This window comes from Danio rerio, chromosome 24, assembly GCF_049306965.1.
Source record: "Danio rerio strain Tuebingen ecotype United States chromosome 24, GRCz12tu, whole genome shotgun sequence".
NCBI classification, from domain to species: Eukaryota; Metazoa; Chordata; class Actinopteri; order Cypriniformes; family Danionidae; genus Danio; species Danio rerio.
In genome coordinates, this window is record NC_133199.1 from 37,389,013 (window position 1) to 37,405,985 (window position 16,973).

Consider the following 16,973-nt stretch of genomic DNA (forward strand, 5'->3'; position numbering starts at 1 on the left):
TGGCGACCCCTAATTAACAAAACGGACTAAGAAAATAAATGAGTGAATAATAATATTTTCCATATGTTACTCACATGTGTTTTAGTCGTCTCTTCATTTGACTCCAGGTTACAGTGCATCTGTACAACCTAGAACAATAAAAACGATTGAGATTAAACAAGACATAAACTGACCAAAATGAATTATGGGTAGTGTTTTTGTTGTTTTTTTCCACAGAAACACACACCTTCCTGGTTTCAGCCTCTTGTGGTTCCGGCGTGGGTGTTTTCACCGCCTCCACCTGCTCTTGGGACATTGAGAGAGCGCGAGGTACAGGATGGGGTCGAGCGGACGCAAAGTTCATCAGAGGGTAAATGCCATTCCTGAACAATAAGACACACATGTCCAGTAACACGATACAAACAACAAGAGTAATGACATGACTACTGTACTTTAACTTACTTCACATCCTCCAGAAACTTGTCCAGTTCTAGAGGAGAAACATGAGAATACCTGCAGGACAACAAAATATCAAACAATATGACGTAGATGAGTACATTTCTCACAAATCTCCCTTTAAAATTATTACTTTTTATAGGATGCTTTACACTAATATATTTGTGTAAATATATTGCATTGGTTAGTACCAAAGATCATGGTGCAACATTTAAAGAGAAAAACATGAAATACAATTTTAATAAAGAAGAAAAATCAAAAGAAACCAAATATATAATTTAGCTTAACTGTTTTTTTTTTTGTTTGTTTGTTTTTTGCAACACTTAATTTGTATTTAAACAGATTATCTTTCTAATCCAAAACTTGTTAGGTGACCATACTCGTATTGTAATAAAGGTAACTGTTTTGTTTGAATGCACCAAAATATTTCGTCTATATACACTAAGACCAGTAGTGGTATGCAGGCTTCCTTCTAGTGGTAAGCAGAGGAAAGTAAATGAACACACTTTTAACCGTCTAATGCAAACAATAACACGTTACATTTAAGTAAAGCAGTTTTCTTTTTACTGTTTAAGAACAGTGCCATTTTTGATTGACTTTTAAAATCATATTTTAATTTCAATGTTTTTTGTTTTTTGATTTTACCTGTAACCCCAGAACTGTGTTAATGCTATTGTACTATTTTGGTCACACTTTATTTTAATGGTCCATTTGTTGAATTTAAGTTACATTGCATCACATGCCAACTCAAAACTTGAGTAAAGGAGGTCGAGTGTAGTAAAGTTCGTTGTTTTGGGAAGAAGACAGGGTCGATGATTCAGGTGAGCAAAAATGTTTTTTTTATAATTATAAATTGCACCACACATGAGACTATGTGTGTGTGTGTGTGTGTGTGTGTGTGTGTTTGTGTGTGTTTGTGTGTGTGTGTGTGTGCTCTCTCTCCTCTCCCGGCTGCTCTTTCTGTTCTCCTTAAAGCTGCGGTCACACTGGGCTTTTCCTCCCATAGACTTCCATACATACGCATGCGAATGCGTCTGACCAGAAACATGCGTCAAGTTTCGCAGGTTGCTGCGGTGCAGAGTTCAAGCTTGGTGAACTCTGACCTGCGAAATCGCATCACTTGACTGCGTGAGAACAGTCGAGGATCAAAACATGTTATCTCTGGACAGAAATGGAAAACATGGAGCAATCGCTCGCTTTTAAAAATGTCTAATAAGCTTGTTTAATCCCGCCCCTTTTCTCAGCACCGCACGACAGAATTTTGCATGCTCAAACTCTAGTGTGACCGCAGCTTAAGAAGGGTGTCTCTCAGGCCCAATCACTAGAATAAACAGGTGTTATTTATTATTTCTGATTGGCCTGCTGATTAGCCGCCGGGCTCTGAGCATGCTCTTCCCCCTCACTGGGTGTTCGATCATGCTTACCTCTCCACATCGAGCCTTCTCATTTAGGGCTCCTAAACTCTGGAATAGCCTTCCTGATAATGTCTGAGGCTCAGACACTCTACCAAATCAAAACTAGACTAAAAAGCAATCTTTTAAGTAAAGCACACACTCAGTGCATCACTTAGCGATATGAATGTGCTCTACGCAGGTTTCTACATCTCGTTTCTATACACTATGAACAGCAGCTCCGCTAATTTTCTCTTTACTCTCTATTTCCACCTTGGGATACTCCTCCAGAGGCCCTCAGACTACGCATCGCCACTGATTCTATCCAAGACCAGCGACGAGATGATCCCAAGGTTTCCATAATCCTGGACTAAGCCGTATCCTGAGCAGCTGCTGTGGTGGTCATGGAGGAGTGGAAAGCATGAGACTGATTTCTGTGACGCTCCAGGGATAGACAAGTCTTCGCTGAAGTTCAGCTCCAGCCTCCCGCACCTTGACTGCAGCTCTGCACAAGATGTTTGGCAAGTGGAGAAATGATCGTGCCCAACTGAGCCTGGTTTCTCTCAAGGTTTTTTAATTCTTCTCTCTCGCCAATTGGTGAAATTGGCGCCGCTGATGCCACTAGCTTGCATATTTGGGCATCTGTAGAGCTACGAATCAATGGATTACTCTTCAGTGTTTGGACTCTCAGTAGTGATTATTAAAGGGTCACGAAACACCAAAACACATTTTTTGAGCTGTTGACAGTCGTATATGTGTCCCACACTGCTAAAAACACTATTAGGACACCTATATTTCACTAAAAAGTGTAAATTGGTTGTTTTTGCGTTATTTCAAGCAAATTCGTACTTCCTGTTTGAAATGAATTTTTGAAGCTGCGTCACCGTCATGACATAATAGCGTTGTATTCCAGCATGCAGACTGGGCGTCTGTGCCAGAGTGAGTCTTATTACGTCTTACAGTGTGCTGCATTAATGCATGAGTAAGGCTTGGTTCAAACCAATCAGCGCGCTCTACTGTGCAACTTCATTAATATTCATTTGTGTCACCGTGCTTACACCACAAAGACGGCACGTTGTGTTGGCAAAACAAGCGTGAAGTGTTGCTTTTATAGTTTGCTGCCGTTAAGTTTCGTTTTCATTTTCTCTCTGTGAGAGCTTATCTGGATCACGTGTGGATTACAGTGTACGCGACGCTCGACAACAATAACTTACGTGTCTAAGGGGGATTATTGTTTACCTGAGAGCTGTTCTCATCTGCAAACGCTGAAATCTGGATTTGCTTGTAGTATTCTCTTCATAAAGACGCGGCTCTAGTTGCTGGTGATTGTCCTGTCTCTACAGATTTGGTAAGTGAGCGACCAGTGCTCTTTGTTTATTCAGTTTGTTCGTATCGAATTAAGTTAACTATTGCACTGAGTGCAGAAATGTTAGCACCGCATTTTGTGACCGGAATAACACACGCGGCTTTCTGACGCTACCTGCCGTGTGCATCTAAGTTTCCGGGAAATGCGGAGGGTTTTTTTCTCTCATTCGCCGTGCGGTATCAAACATTGCATGAAAAATACACGCTTAGATCAGTTCCTCGAATCAAATACCTCGTTTGTCGCGAGAGGCATGAATGAATTCCCTGAATGAAAGAGCCAAACTGCAGTTAAAGTCCAACATTTAATAATTTGGCAAATAATTCGACTACAGATGTCCATGTAGGTTAAACACCATCACTTTCTCCTGTCTGTGTGGGTGTGTATTTTGACTCTGAAACTCGCGCGTGCACAAATAGACACTCCCACACCATCCCACTTTAGTTCCTCCGACACTCCCCCTAAACAGAGCCGGACACGCCCACTTTTCTGACTTTTTCCAAAGTAGAGGTGTGAAAACACCCTGCTGAAACGAGGTGGTTTCATGGCCCTTTAAACCGCACTGAACTGAGCTAAACTAAACTGAACTTAAACTCTGAAAACTGAACTACACTGTTTCAATTTACTATGATCTTATATGTGAAGCTGCTTTGACAATCTACATTGTAAAAGCGCTATACAAATAAAGGTAATTTGAATTGAACTAATTCTCATTAAATTATAAGTAGACTACTAGGTTGGGCTTAGGGTTAGTTTGTTGACATGTACTTGCAAAGTTTCTTATAGTCAGTTAAATGTCTGTTGAAAGAGCACGATCTATCAACAGATATTAAGCGGACAGTCAACTAATACTCAAATGGACCATCAAAATTAAGTGTTAACACTATTTTTTTATGTTTTAAGTGAATGACAATAATAAATATTCTAATTAGGAATTAAACTGCCTCGTTTAATATACTTTTATACTTTACAATTTTCAATAGTTTATCCTTTATGCTCAGCAAAGCTGCATTTATTTGATCAGAAAAACTAATATTGAGAAATATTATTAAACTAACAATTATTACAATAATGTCACTGATTTCTATTATGTTTTTTTTATAATTGTAATGTATCCCTGACATTTTTCATCACATGATCCTTTAGATGTTATTCTGATATGCTCATTTATTGTTTAAGTTTAACTTTAAAACTGTGAAACTATAAGTGTTCTCTAATGAACAGAACAGCAACTAGTACAAAAGAACGGCATAAATTTGAAACAGAAATTTGTGTAACATTTTCAAGTTATGAGTGTGTATGGATGTTTCCGAGTGATGGGTTGCGGCTGGGAGTGCATCCACTGCATAAAAACATATGCTGGATAAGTTAGTGGTTCATTCTGCTGTGGCGTCCCCAGATTAATAAAGGGACTGAGCCAAAAAGAAAATTAATCAATGAATGAAATTTCAAGTTACTTTTGATCAATTTAATTTGTTAAGACAAATAATAACATTCATTCCTTTAATATTAATAATAATAATAATAATAATAAAACAAATAATAATAATAATAGTAATAAAAATAAAATATAAAATAGAATTGAATGTAGCTTAAGTTGAGACTTACTTGAGCTGAACGCGAGAACGATCTCCGTAAATAATCTCTGCCATGACTCCATTTGGGTCGAAGGATTTGGTTTTCTCCTCCACGCAGTTTTCAGGTAGCATGTCTTTAAACACCAATAAAAATTTAATATAAAAATAAACAAAATAACAATAAAAATGTATTTTTTAACCATTATAATCAATTATACTTTTAATATATTAGAATCCTCATTTAATCCTTTACAACAAAATAACTGTAAATAAATATTTTGTTCATATTTATAGTTTTTTTTATAATTCTGAATATAATACTAACTGAAATAGAAAAAGTAGAACTGAAATTTTTTTCAAAATGCCAAGAAAAAAACAATAATTTATATATATGGTTATGTATACTCATGTGTGTGTATATATATATATATATATATATATATATATATATATATATATATATATATATATATATATATATATATATATATATATATATATATATGTCAGATCCATTTTCAAGTCAGTGTTTTTTTGCCAATAACATAAAAAACCATCTTCTGTGTAGCATATTTCAGAGACTCCTTATAAGTCAGAATAAGGGACAGGAAAAGACAATGTTTTTGGAGTGGCCAAACATAAACATCTGATGTTGATCAGTTTTGAAGGGCTCTTACACTGGTTATTGATGAGGCAGTGAGCAGCGAGCAGCTTCAGTGAATGAACTTCAAACAGCACGCGGTGAAACAGCAGGTCGTGTGCCGTTGGCCGGAGGCAAGGATTGTGGCGCACACACATCTGGGTGAACTCCTGAAACATGATAGAAAATAGACTACTTTAGAACCAGCAACATGCTATTACAATTATTTGTTTATATTTACATATATTTATTTATTTTTATATTATTTATATTTTTTAGATTTGTAAGTAGTTGAAGCTTGGATTTGTAAGTAGTTTGTAAGCTTGATTCCACATATCTTTAAAATATTAAATCAAATCTCTCAACTCTGACTGATTCCTGAAAATTACAAATTTGGCAACCTTCTTACTGTGAGGCGAGTGCTACCCACTGAGCCACCGTGTCGCCTCTGAGAATTTAAAAAAAAGCTAAATGCTTATTAAAGCATCTAAAATGCACATTTAACACAAACCAACCCTAAGATATAGGCCTGTATCAATAATCGATATATCGACTTATCGCATAAAACGTGGACATGACCTTAATCATTTTTGGTGATGCAATAGATATATCACCCATACATAAAAAACTATTTTAGCAACATTTTAGCTGATTTTGCAACATCTTTAATTCTATTGGAGATGTCAGTATGATAAAAAAAAACATAGTATTTACTATAAATTACTATAGTATATTTGACGACTGACAACTGAAAATAGATCTGGTAGCAGATATTGCAGCCTCGGTTACTTTTTTTTTACCTTGCACTTTACTGTTAACATCTATTATTATTTATTTAGGATTTGCATTTTCACATTCTGATTCCAATGTCTGATTATTAAATTGTTAAAAATGACTATAATAAGATTAAATATTCTTAAGAATAAAATAACATGTGTTCTTTTGAAGAGTGTGCTTGCATTGTGATGATATTATATTTTCATTGTGGCAATAATGTGTGGCATAAAATGGTCTTAAAATGACAGTAATATCATTTATTGCAATATATTTTGGTGCAATATATCACACAACAAAAAACAGATATCATGACAGGCATACTAAGATAACATACAAACCCTCATAAGTGGGTCTTCTAATGATTGGCCTGCATTGGCTATGGCTTCCTTGGACACGGCGGAATCCCCATTAGCCTGGATTTCCAACACAGCCATCTGGAGAAATATTGTTATTAAATAATATTCAACCATTTATGTAACATAAATGCTTGCATTTTTTCGGTCTTACCTCCAAAGCACAAATCCCAAAGGAAAAGATGTCAATGGCGTAGTCATCTTCACAAGCTAAGAACAGATGAGGAAATATAAACTATATAAACAAGATTAAGACTAGTCTGTCTAGTCTACACAATTACCTAGGACACTTTTGAAAAAGAGGTTACAAATATCAAGAGATTTTCCTGGTAAAATAAAGTGTAAAAAAAAAAGTTAACCCTCCTGTTGACTTATGGGTCAAAAATGACCAGTGCACCATTTCAACAGCAGAAAAAAACAATGTCTTGAAATTTGGCAACTTTTCTAAAATTAACATTCACTAATTTTTCCTTCAGCTTAGTGTCTGATTTATTAGGGGTTGCCACAGCGGAATGAACCACCAACTGTTCCGGCAAATGTTTTACGCAGTGGATGCCCTCCCAGTTGCAACCCAGTACTGGGAAACACCCATACACCCTCGCATTTACACACACTCATTGTGGCCAATTTAGTCTATCCAATTCAGCTATACCGCATGTCTATATGACTGTGGGGGAGACCGGAGCACTCGGAGAAAACCCACGGCAACATCAGGAGAACATGCAAACTCCACACAGAAATGCCAACTGGCCCAGCCGGGACTCGAACCAGCGACCTACTTGCTGTGAATTTAAATTTCAAATTTAAATTTATATTAAATGGAAATTTAGTTGCTTTACTTCAAAGGTGTAGTGAAGGAGGGTTATGTTAGGACAAACGAGACTTCTAAGACAACAGGAGGGTTGAGAAAGTGAAGATGTGTTGTCACTCACAGCCGTACTCCGGACAGAAGAAATGCAGGTTCCTCTTGTCGTCTCTGTGTTGGTTTAGTTTACCTTGGACGCCCCCTTCTGGAAATACTGGGTATCAACATATGACAACAGTGAGTCAATTTGCATTTTCTTCCATGCAATGTTGAAAAGATAAATGGGTTATACATTTCAGACATATTTATTGACTTTACCAGGGCCTAAAATTAACACTTGCCAAGCACTGATAGCTAGCTTTTTATTGTTTTCATTTTGCAGGTCATTTTTTACAAGTTTCCATTATAATTTAATTACTAACATGAACTAAAAATAAACAAACGTTGTAAATTTCATAGCAATATTAATAATAATAATAATAATAATAATAATAATAATAATAATAATAATAATAGTTATCACTTTTGATAACATTTACAAAAGTTGTGCTTGTTACATTGCTTTTTGTGCAAAAATCAAAAATTTCTTAAATCAAGAAGCCTTTTCTAAACAACCAAATAATATATACATTTTTTTTTCAGAAATAATACTTCTAAATTAAGTGAGTTTTTCCTTAAAACACACAATATAATCCACCAATGGGCTAAGAAAAAAATCTTGTTTTTGTTTTGATATAGGATTATTTTTCATTGGCAGATTATATTGCTTTGATTTTATTTCATTATTTAGATTTTACTTTTTGCTTCTCTAGACAGGGTTACTACAGGCTTCATCAAGTCAAATTTAAGACTTTTTAAGACCTTTCATGAATGACATTTCCGACATACACAAGGCTAAACACTAAGAATTTTTTTCTAACAGCCCAGTTAAAACTTTAAAAACAAATGTTATTATGAGGAATAATTAAACCAAGGATAATTAAACCATATGTTTAAGAATAGAAACATAAACAGACTTGGTAAAAAGAGTTAATAAATAAGAGTTAACGAATAAAATTTTTGTTAAAACTTTCATTTAGCAGGAATGATAGTAATTGAATGGGTGTTGGCCCGATTGGGTAGCTTTACATGGACATAGGAAAATTAAGACCAGTTAAAACAAGATTTAAGACCTACAACACAATATTTCAGTAGATTTAAGACTTAAGGCCTGAAATTTTAATTTTGAAATTTAAGACTATTTTAAGACTTTTTATGACTCCACCCTGCTAGAAAATGTTTCTCGATTTAACATAACTCCACAATTTTTGCAGTGCAACATTAGTTAATGCGCTGCGAGTTAACTAACAATGAATGACTTATGACTTATTTTCATGAACTAAAATGACCAAATATTAATTAATACTGTAAATATAGTGTTCATTGATTACATTTACTTTTAGTCATTTAGCAGACGCTTTTATCCAAAGCGACTTACAAACGAGGACTTGGAAGCAATTTACACAACTTTAAGAGCAACAATGAATAAGTGCTGTAGGCAAGTTTCAGGTATGTAAAGTGTAAGAAGCAAAACATTAGTAATTTTTTATTTTTATTTTTTATTTATTTATTTTTTTATACAGTTAGCGGTAGAACCAGAGAGGCAATTGTTAGTCCATGTTAGCAAATAAACCAAAGGGACATTGTTGGTTATTAATTCTAACAATATTTGAGAATATATTAAGGTTTAGAGCAATTATCTTACCATAAAGACTACCTTGCAAGTGATTCAATCAGTAATTTGATTTTTTTTTTTTAAACCTTATGTTTTTTTAATCATACAGTGCTAAATCAGGCTTAAAAGTGTGATGTTGTATTTTGGATCTTCTTTTGTTTAATTTTTTGTAAGGCTGAACAGATTTTAAATCGAATTGAAACTGGTAACAAAGAGCAACATGTGACACACATACAAAAATGTAATAAAATGTAGGTTTAATGGTTAAGTTGTAGAAATTACATACTGTGTGAGATGCTGAAATGGCTCTTACCATTCACAAAGAGTCGATGCCAAACTACACAGAGAGAAAACAAAACAAAAGCAAAAGTCAACAGATGATGATTATACAAAATTATACTGAATTTATTCAATTCAATTTACAAAGAAACAATTAACAAAGAAACAAGAACAAGTTTTTATAATGGATCTACAGATATAAATCTAAAATATCCTTTTAAATAAGTGTTCCTCTCCTCTAAAGTGCTTTTATTTAGTGCAATTAAGTGCAGTAAAAAAATATACCTGATCCGATTTTAATAAGGCCGTTGTGCTGAATGAAGATGGTGTCACATGTGAGGTTGCCGTGAATTATGGGAGGGTCACAGGAGTGCAGGTAACTGATGAGTGGAAGAAGGTGCATGCTTGTTAATGTACAATTTCCAAGGTTTAAACACACACACACACACACACACACACAAACACACACACAACAATACCAACACAAATTTGAAGTCAGAATTATTAGCCCTCCTGAAATATTACAGAAAATGGGTTTTTAGGTTAAATAAGTTAACTAGGCAAGTCATTGTATAACAATGGTTTATTCTTTAGACAATCGAGAAAAAATATAGCTTAAGGGGGTTAATAATATTGACCTTAAAATGGATTTTAATAAATAAAAAATGCTTTTATTCTAGCCAAAATAAAACAAATAAGACTTTCTCTAGAACAAAAAATATTATAGGAAATACTGTGAAAAATGTCCTTGCTCTATTAAACATCATTTGAGAGGAAGAGCTTATAATTTCACTTCAACTGTCCACAAATGCAGGAGAGTGTCACCTGAGGGCGGAGAGAATCTGTGTACACCAGCGTTTCCAGGCCTGAAACACAGTCATTTCTTATGTAAAACATATATTTAGACTTCGGTCGGGGGCTAAAATATCCTCATGACAAATGTCTGACCTTGACATTCATGGTCTTGTGGTTTTTCTTGGTCTTTTTAAGGAACTGCTTCAAGCTGCCAGACGACATGTACTCTGTGATGAACACAACCTGCAATGAGCAGAAAAAATAAAACATGTTTCCATATAATGGCCACTTCAGCTTTAGAGCAAAGTACATTTAATCTCACACTGCAGGAGATTGAATTTTTCTGAATCAGACTTTATATGCAGACTGTATTCTGAATCACTTTCACAACAGACAAAATAAAGATTTAATTTACATGCTATGGATTTCTAAGAATCTTTTACGATAAATACTATCTATAAAAGTCAAGTAATGCAACCTCTTTCTGCAGGTTTCATTCATTCATTCATTTTCTTTTCGGCTTAGTCTTCTAGGGTCGCTACAGCGGAATGAACCGCCAACTTATCCAGCAAATGTTTTACGTAGCGGATGCCCTTCCAGCTGCAACCCTTCTCTGGGAAGCATCCATACACCCTCATCCACTATGGACAATTTAGCTTACCCAATTCCCCTGTACCGCATGTCTCTGGACTGTGGGGGAAACAGGAGCACCTGGAGGAAACCCACGTGAACACGCAAAGAACATGCAAACTTCACACAGAAACGCCAACTGACCCAGCCGAGGCTTGAACCAGCGACCTTCTTACTATGAGGTGACAGCACTACCTACAGCGCCAATGTGTCGCCCTTCTGCAGGTTTCACAAAGTCAAATTCAAGACTTTTTTTAACACATTTATAAATGAAATTTCAGCTTACAGTCTGCACAATTTTGCTAAAAGTTTTTTTTAGATGTATTGTTGGTGATTAGATTGTGTAACTTTACATGTAGGAAAGTTAAAACCTGTATAATATTTTTACATTCATTCATTTATTCATTCATTCATTTTCTTTTTCGGCTTAGTCCCTTTATTAATCTGGGGTCTCCAAAACGGAATGAACCGCCAATTTATCCAGCACGTTTTGCCCTTCCAGCTGCAATCCATCACTGGGAAATATTTTTATATCTAATATAATATTATTAATCTTATGTTTAAGATAATATTATATTTTTTAAATATATTGGTTAAGACCCACAAGACATTATTTCAGTCTATTTAAGACTTTTTAAGGCCTTTGTTTTTCAAATTTAAGACATTATAAAGACTATTTAATACCCTACGGACAACCTGTGCCATTTCTGTGCCACAGCACCCATGGCCGGATTAATTAATGGACATTATGAGCACAGGCCCAGGGGCCCGTGCAAATAGCGCACCTCGTTGGAATAAGCTAGTTGAGTGATTCCCGCCCATCACCTTTTGATTGATAGAGCCAACAGAATTAAAGAGAGTGGCATACAGCAGCGTGAGTGGCGTAGCTCGTAAAGCGCATAGCAACACGTTTTTTCCCCAGTACATATCAGATTTTGTCTACTATTCATCGAGGAAGACAAGTAGGAATCATTTATAAGTGTGTGGGGCAACAAGACATTGTGCCCAGGGGCCTCTGAATTCTCAATCCGGGCCTGACTGCACCAAACTGCAAAATCAAAGAAATCCTATTTAGCTTTCCCTTAAGATTTAATTTAGGTGTCAGGAATCTCCAGAATGTTTTGATGAACAGCTCAAAATACCTCAAGGTTCATTGAATACACTGTGTTATAAAGCCCCTTTTTTGCTTGGAAAAAAAACCTCTCCTATTAATAAATGTGAATTTGTGCTTTGTAACTTGGCAGATTTGTTTCCTACTCAAGCATTATTTTTAATGTATTATAATACAATAAAATATAAAAAATAAAAATATTTAAAATATTTATAAAAATGATTTATATAATATAAAAATATTTATTAATAAAAAAGTATAATAGGGTGGCACAGTGGCTCACAGTGACTTTCACCTCACAGCAAGAAGGTCGCTGGTTCAAGTCCCGGTTGGGCGAGTTGGCATTTCTTTGTGGAGTTTGCATGTTCTCCTCGTGTTGGCGTGGGTTTCCTCTGGGTGCTCCGGTTTCCCCCACAGTCTAAAAACATGCGCTATTGGGGAATTGAATAAACTAAATTGGTGTAAGCGTGTGTGAATGAGAGAGTGCATGGGTGTTTCCCAGTACAGGGTTTCAACTGGATAGGCATCCGCTGCGTAAAACATATGTTGGAATAGTAAGATGAAGGAAAATGAATGAATGAAAAAATATAATAGTACTAAAGATTCTTTCTAATGAAAGAGCATTAACGTGTGTGTGTGTGTGTGTGTGTGTGTGTGTGTGTGTACGTGTTTCTGTGACATATCAGGACACAAATCTGTATAATGACATGGGTATGACACAGGTATTACAAAAAGGAGAAATACAAGGACATTGCTGACTTCCTCATTTCTCAAAAAGCTTATAAACCACACAGAATGAGTTTTTTCAGAGAGTAAAGCTATACACAGTCTCCTGTGATGGTTGGGTTTAGGGGTAGGGTGGGGTGAGGGCAATACAATATACGGTTTGAACAGAATAAAATGAATGTAAACCTATTTAATGTACCCACTTTTCACAAAAACAAACGTGTGTGTGTGTGTGTGTGTGTGTGTGTGTGTGTGTGTGTGTGTGTGTGTGTGTGTGTGTGTGTGTGTGTGTGTTTGTGTGTATGTGTTACCCTAGCATGGTTGTCTCTAATGTCCAGCCAGTATTTGTGGAATTTGACAATGTTGGGATGATCCACCTGTGTCAGGTTCTCAAACATCTCCTTCATTTTGTCCTACACAAATGCACAAAAAAAACGTCAAAAATCGACTGTCCTGTAATATATATTTTTGTGTTTTTTAACACCAATGTTACCAATTGAATGATGCCAAGGTAATAAATTGACAACAAATCAATTCGCTTCTTTAAGGTGTTTTTTTTTTGGCATGTTTTCAACATCAAGTAAAGTATAATCAATTCCACGTAACCTTGGTGAAACCTTTTCAGAAACTTTAATTTTTCTAACAATTTTCCGTTTTAAGAGTTTTTTTTAAAGTAGCTTTTAGTAAACTTAAAACTATTATTTAAGAACTCACCTCCACTGTCTTAAAGACCTTCTTGTCCTGGAAGAAAACCTCGTTCCAGACCACCTCAACACCCTCTTCAGTGTCCATGGCCAGAGACGCGCTCTCCACTCCGGGCACATTCCCCTGACTGACCTGCAGAGGGAGACACACAACCACTTTTACATCCACTGTCAAAACAGAGGATATTTAAGGACAAATCTTTAAAAAATGCACAAAGAAGATTCAGATAATTAACATCCACCATCAACATTATATTTTATACATAATTGATTAGATTTAAAATTTAGATAAATATTTTATAAGGAAAATATTTCAATTTTATCATTTTTTATGTTGTTTACATGCATATATTTGTTTATATTTGATTAAATATGAAATGATGAAATCAGCACCAACCAATAACAACATATATTTGTTGACCAGCATTTGTTAAGCATGCCTTGCTTTGGTTTAAGTTGAAATTTGAAAGTATGATTTATGTAGACTGAGAGCTGTATTTCGTGATCTTGAGAGAGAGAATGTTGAAAAGGGATTTGGATTAAAGCTAGAGAGGGAGAGAGAGAGAGAGAGGGACGAGACATTCAGAGGAGGATCCTGCTGAGACAAAGATAATAACTGCAGAAACACGTCTTTGCCGACTCATCCATGTCTCACATCATCCCTGTGTGCAGAAAAACATACAGCAAGAGTCCGTCTGAGAGTGTCTGAATATACGTGACTACTAAGTGTCTTTGACTGCTTTGTTCGGACGACTGCTGTCAGACTGTAAGCTTTTAACACTGCAGTGCTGAACATCTCCAGCCTGAACACACACACGTTATACCCTTCAGTTTTTCAAGTGTGTTCGTTTACAGTACATTCACTCCTAATGCTTGTCAAATTCACGGTTCTCATGTTAGACAGTACTAATGTTATTAGGGTTTCTAGTGCCATCTTCTGCCATCACTGATCTGTGATTAAATGAAAAGATAACAAGTCTTCTCTTAAGCACAAAATGAACATTCAGTAGACAAACACCATATGGTACAGTCTGACTCCATATGGTACAGGCCGAAAAATGAGCCAATTATGTAAATGAATCATTTAAGAGACTGAACAGGACAACCTGAATCAGTCATGAAAACGTATTTTAACACAATACTGTAGTTTTGAATGTTTACTATTATCAGGGCTTGACATTAAGGGCTCTATTTTGACGGTCCATGTGCAGAGCGCAAACCGCTTTGCGCCATGGCGCATGGTCTAAAAGGGTTGAGTTTATTTTCTTAATGAGTTATAGGTGTGTTTTGAGAATAAACCAATCTCATCTCCTATTCCCTTTAAGAGCCAGATGCGTCGCGCCAAGAGCGCATTCGCTATTTACAGGACGCAAAGTAAGTCTAAGTGGAAAAACTGAGCATTTCACTTGCAAACAGTTCACAGTTAAGTTTTTTTTAACAGAAAACTGTTAAACAGAGCATCTACTGCGTGAGAATGAGAGATATGGATCACTTTTAACTTTTGGATAGAGAAACCTTTACGCACAGACATCAATTAGTCTATAAATAATTAATTTTTAATCGTTTGTTAAGCGCAAATATTCGTTTTAAAACTATTTCTAAATTCAGTTCTAATTTCAGCAAACGAATAAATAAACAACAAGTTATATCCTAAAACACATGCTGTGCCCCATATGGTCTAAAACCTGACAGGTGGGCAAATCTAAGCTTGTTTTTAATAAAACAAATATAAATATGGATATAATATATAATACTGCAAATAATAAAAACATTATACAAAAGCAAATTGTTATGAATGAACTGAAAAATCCTCCCGAGATGAAGAAGACATAAAAGCAGTGATTTTTCATATGCATGTAGGCTAGAAAATAATATGTTTTGTAATATTTTAATCCTTTATATTTATATCCTATATCTATTCTTATTATATACTATATATATCCTTAATAATTAAATTTTTTCATATGTAAAGATATTTGCCTATTGCTTGTGCGTATTAAGCAGTGTGTAAGCAAGGCGCAACTTTGAGTTTAGACCGGGTTTGTTTTGGTCTGATGAAAAATCTATTTTTGTTTTTTCAAAATAGCAACGCGCCGGCAGTGCACCTCAGAACGCCTTCCTTTATAGACCAGAACGCCTATGGGCGCACATATGAGCGCTAATGCATTTGCAATTTAAACAGGGTAGCGCAACGCCTCAAAACGACTCTTGCGCCAAGCTAAAACTACCAAACAAGTATTCCGCCACGCCTTGCGCCACATTGCGCCGGGTGTATGATAGGGCCCTAACTTTTTTGATCACCAGCCACTGTGGCTAGTAGATTTGCAACATTACTGGCTATTCGCCATTTTCACTAGCCACACTTTTCTTGTTGGGAAAATATATTTTGCTTAAATTTGACTCTGACATGCTAAATTACTGATTTAGATGTTGTGTTATGTCCACATGCCTTCTCATTCATTTCACATCTTGTGTGTGTTGTGTATTAGCTTGCTCCGTGTGCAAGGGTTGTTGTGTCACAATGCAATCAGTTTTATTTCATGACTTCTCAGGGCTCAAAATTAAGGATTTAGAAAAATTATCTCTGACCACACCAAATAAGTATTTCTTAGCCACAATTTTTTAATGTGTAAAACGAGTAATCTCCTATTAAAGCAATGTATTGTAAAAAAAAAAATGATAATTAAACCATATTAGCAAAAACTGTAAGCAAAAGAAATAAATAACTTGATCTTGCTGATCTGAGTGATCTGTTGGGTTTGTATTCAGTGAGCATATCTGTAATGTATTGAGGTCCTAGGCCATTTAGGCATTTATAGACAATAATAATATTTTAAAATCTATTCTGAATAGAACTGGGAGCCAGTGTAAAGACCTGAGGATGTGCTCTGATTTTCTGGTTCTGATCCGAATACTGGCCGCAGCGTTCTGGATGAGCTGTCTTTTTTGGGAAGGCCCGTGAGGAGTCTATTACAGTAATCCACCCTGCTGCTGATAAAAGCATGAACAAGTTTTTCTAAATCCTCACTGGAAACAAAGTGTCTAATTCTTGCAATAATTTTGAGGTGATAGAAACAAATGCTGGATAAGTTGGTGGTTCATTCCACTGTGGCGACCCCCGATGAATAAAGGAACTATGCCGAAGGAAAATGAATGAATGAATGATACATAAATACTGCAAGAAACATGTCTTCTCTCCAGTACAAAATAAACATTAGACAAACTCCATATGGTAAAGTCTGATTCCATATGGTACAGTCCAGAAAGGAGCCAATTGTGAAGACTGAATGGGATGAACTAAATCAGTCATGAACATGTATTTTAACAAAAACAGATTCAATGTTTACTATTACATTTTAATTACCCAAATAGATGTAATGTTTACCATCCCACGTTATTAAATAATAAATAACAAATCCTTAATTTACAGTACCACTCTTTTTATTAGAATATATATAGGCATTGTTTTAAATAAGAAATTAGAGTTGCAATGCTAAAAAATTAAGTTTTCTAGCAGAAACATTTTTTTTTTAATGTTTTAAGACAATTACTAATAAATTACAAACTTAAATTACTCTTTTACATGTTACATAATTTATAAAAATATCTAAAAAAATAGCCATTTAAAATTTTAATTAATTTAAATTGTAATTATATGTCAAAACCTTTTGCT

At 35.3% G+C, this 16,973-nt stretch overlaps 1 protein-coding gene across 7 annotated transcripts in view; it reads right to left on the minus strand.

Annotated features, from left to right (window-relative positions):
- The window catches only part of nrbp2b (nuclear receptor binding protein 2b), a 53,543-nt gene that overhangs the window by 6,568 nt on the left and 30,002 nt on the right, over positions 1-16,973 (minus strand). For 4 of the 7 annotated variants that reach the window (XR_012399156.1, XR_012399154.1, XR_012399155.1 and 1 more), the window contains exons 2-15: positions 13,311-13,433; positions 12,908-13,009; positions 10,283-10,372; positions 10,160-10,200; positions 9,620-9,714; positions 9,369-9,392; positions 7,469-7,555; positions 6,691-6,746; positions 6,522-6,617; positions 5,444-5,576; positions 4,798-4,900; positions 442-492; positions 227-362; positions 75-128 (exon numbers count right to left, since the gene is read on the minus strand). Coding sequence is in view for 2 of the 7 variants with exons in the window: in NM_001130617.2 (NP_001124089.2) it covers positions 75-128; positions 227-362; positions 442-492; positions 4,798-4,900; positions 5,444-5,576; positions 6,522-6,617; positions 6,691-6,746; positions 7,469-7,555; positions 9,369-9,392; positions 9,620-9,714; positions 10,160-10,200; positions 10,283-10,372; positions 12,908-13,009; positions 13,311-13,433 (1,191 nt within the window). In the remaining 5 variants the exon portion in view is untranslated. Of the gene's footprint in view, positions 1-74; positions 129-226; positions 363-441; positions 493-4,797; positions 4,901-5,443; positions 5,577-6,521; positions 6,618-6,690; positions 6,747-7,468; positions 7,556-9,341; positions 9,393-9,619; positions 9,715-10,159; positions 10,201-10,282; positions 10,373-12,907; positions 13,010-13,310; positions 13,434-16,973 lie in introns of all 7 variants that reach the window. The other 3 variants (XR_012399153.1, XR_012399152.1, XM_021470195.3) reach the window with 1 other exon arrangement.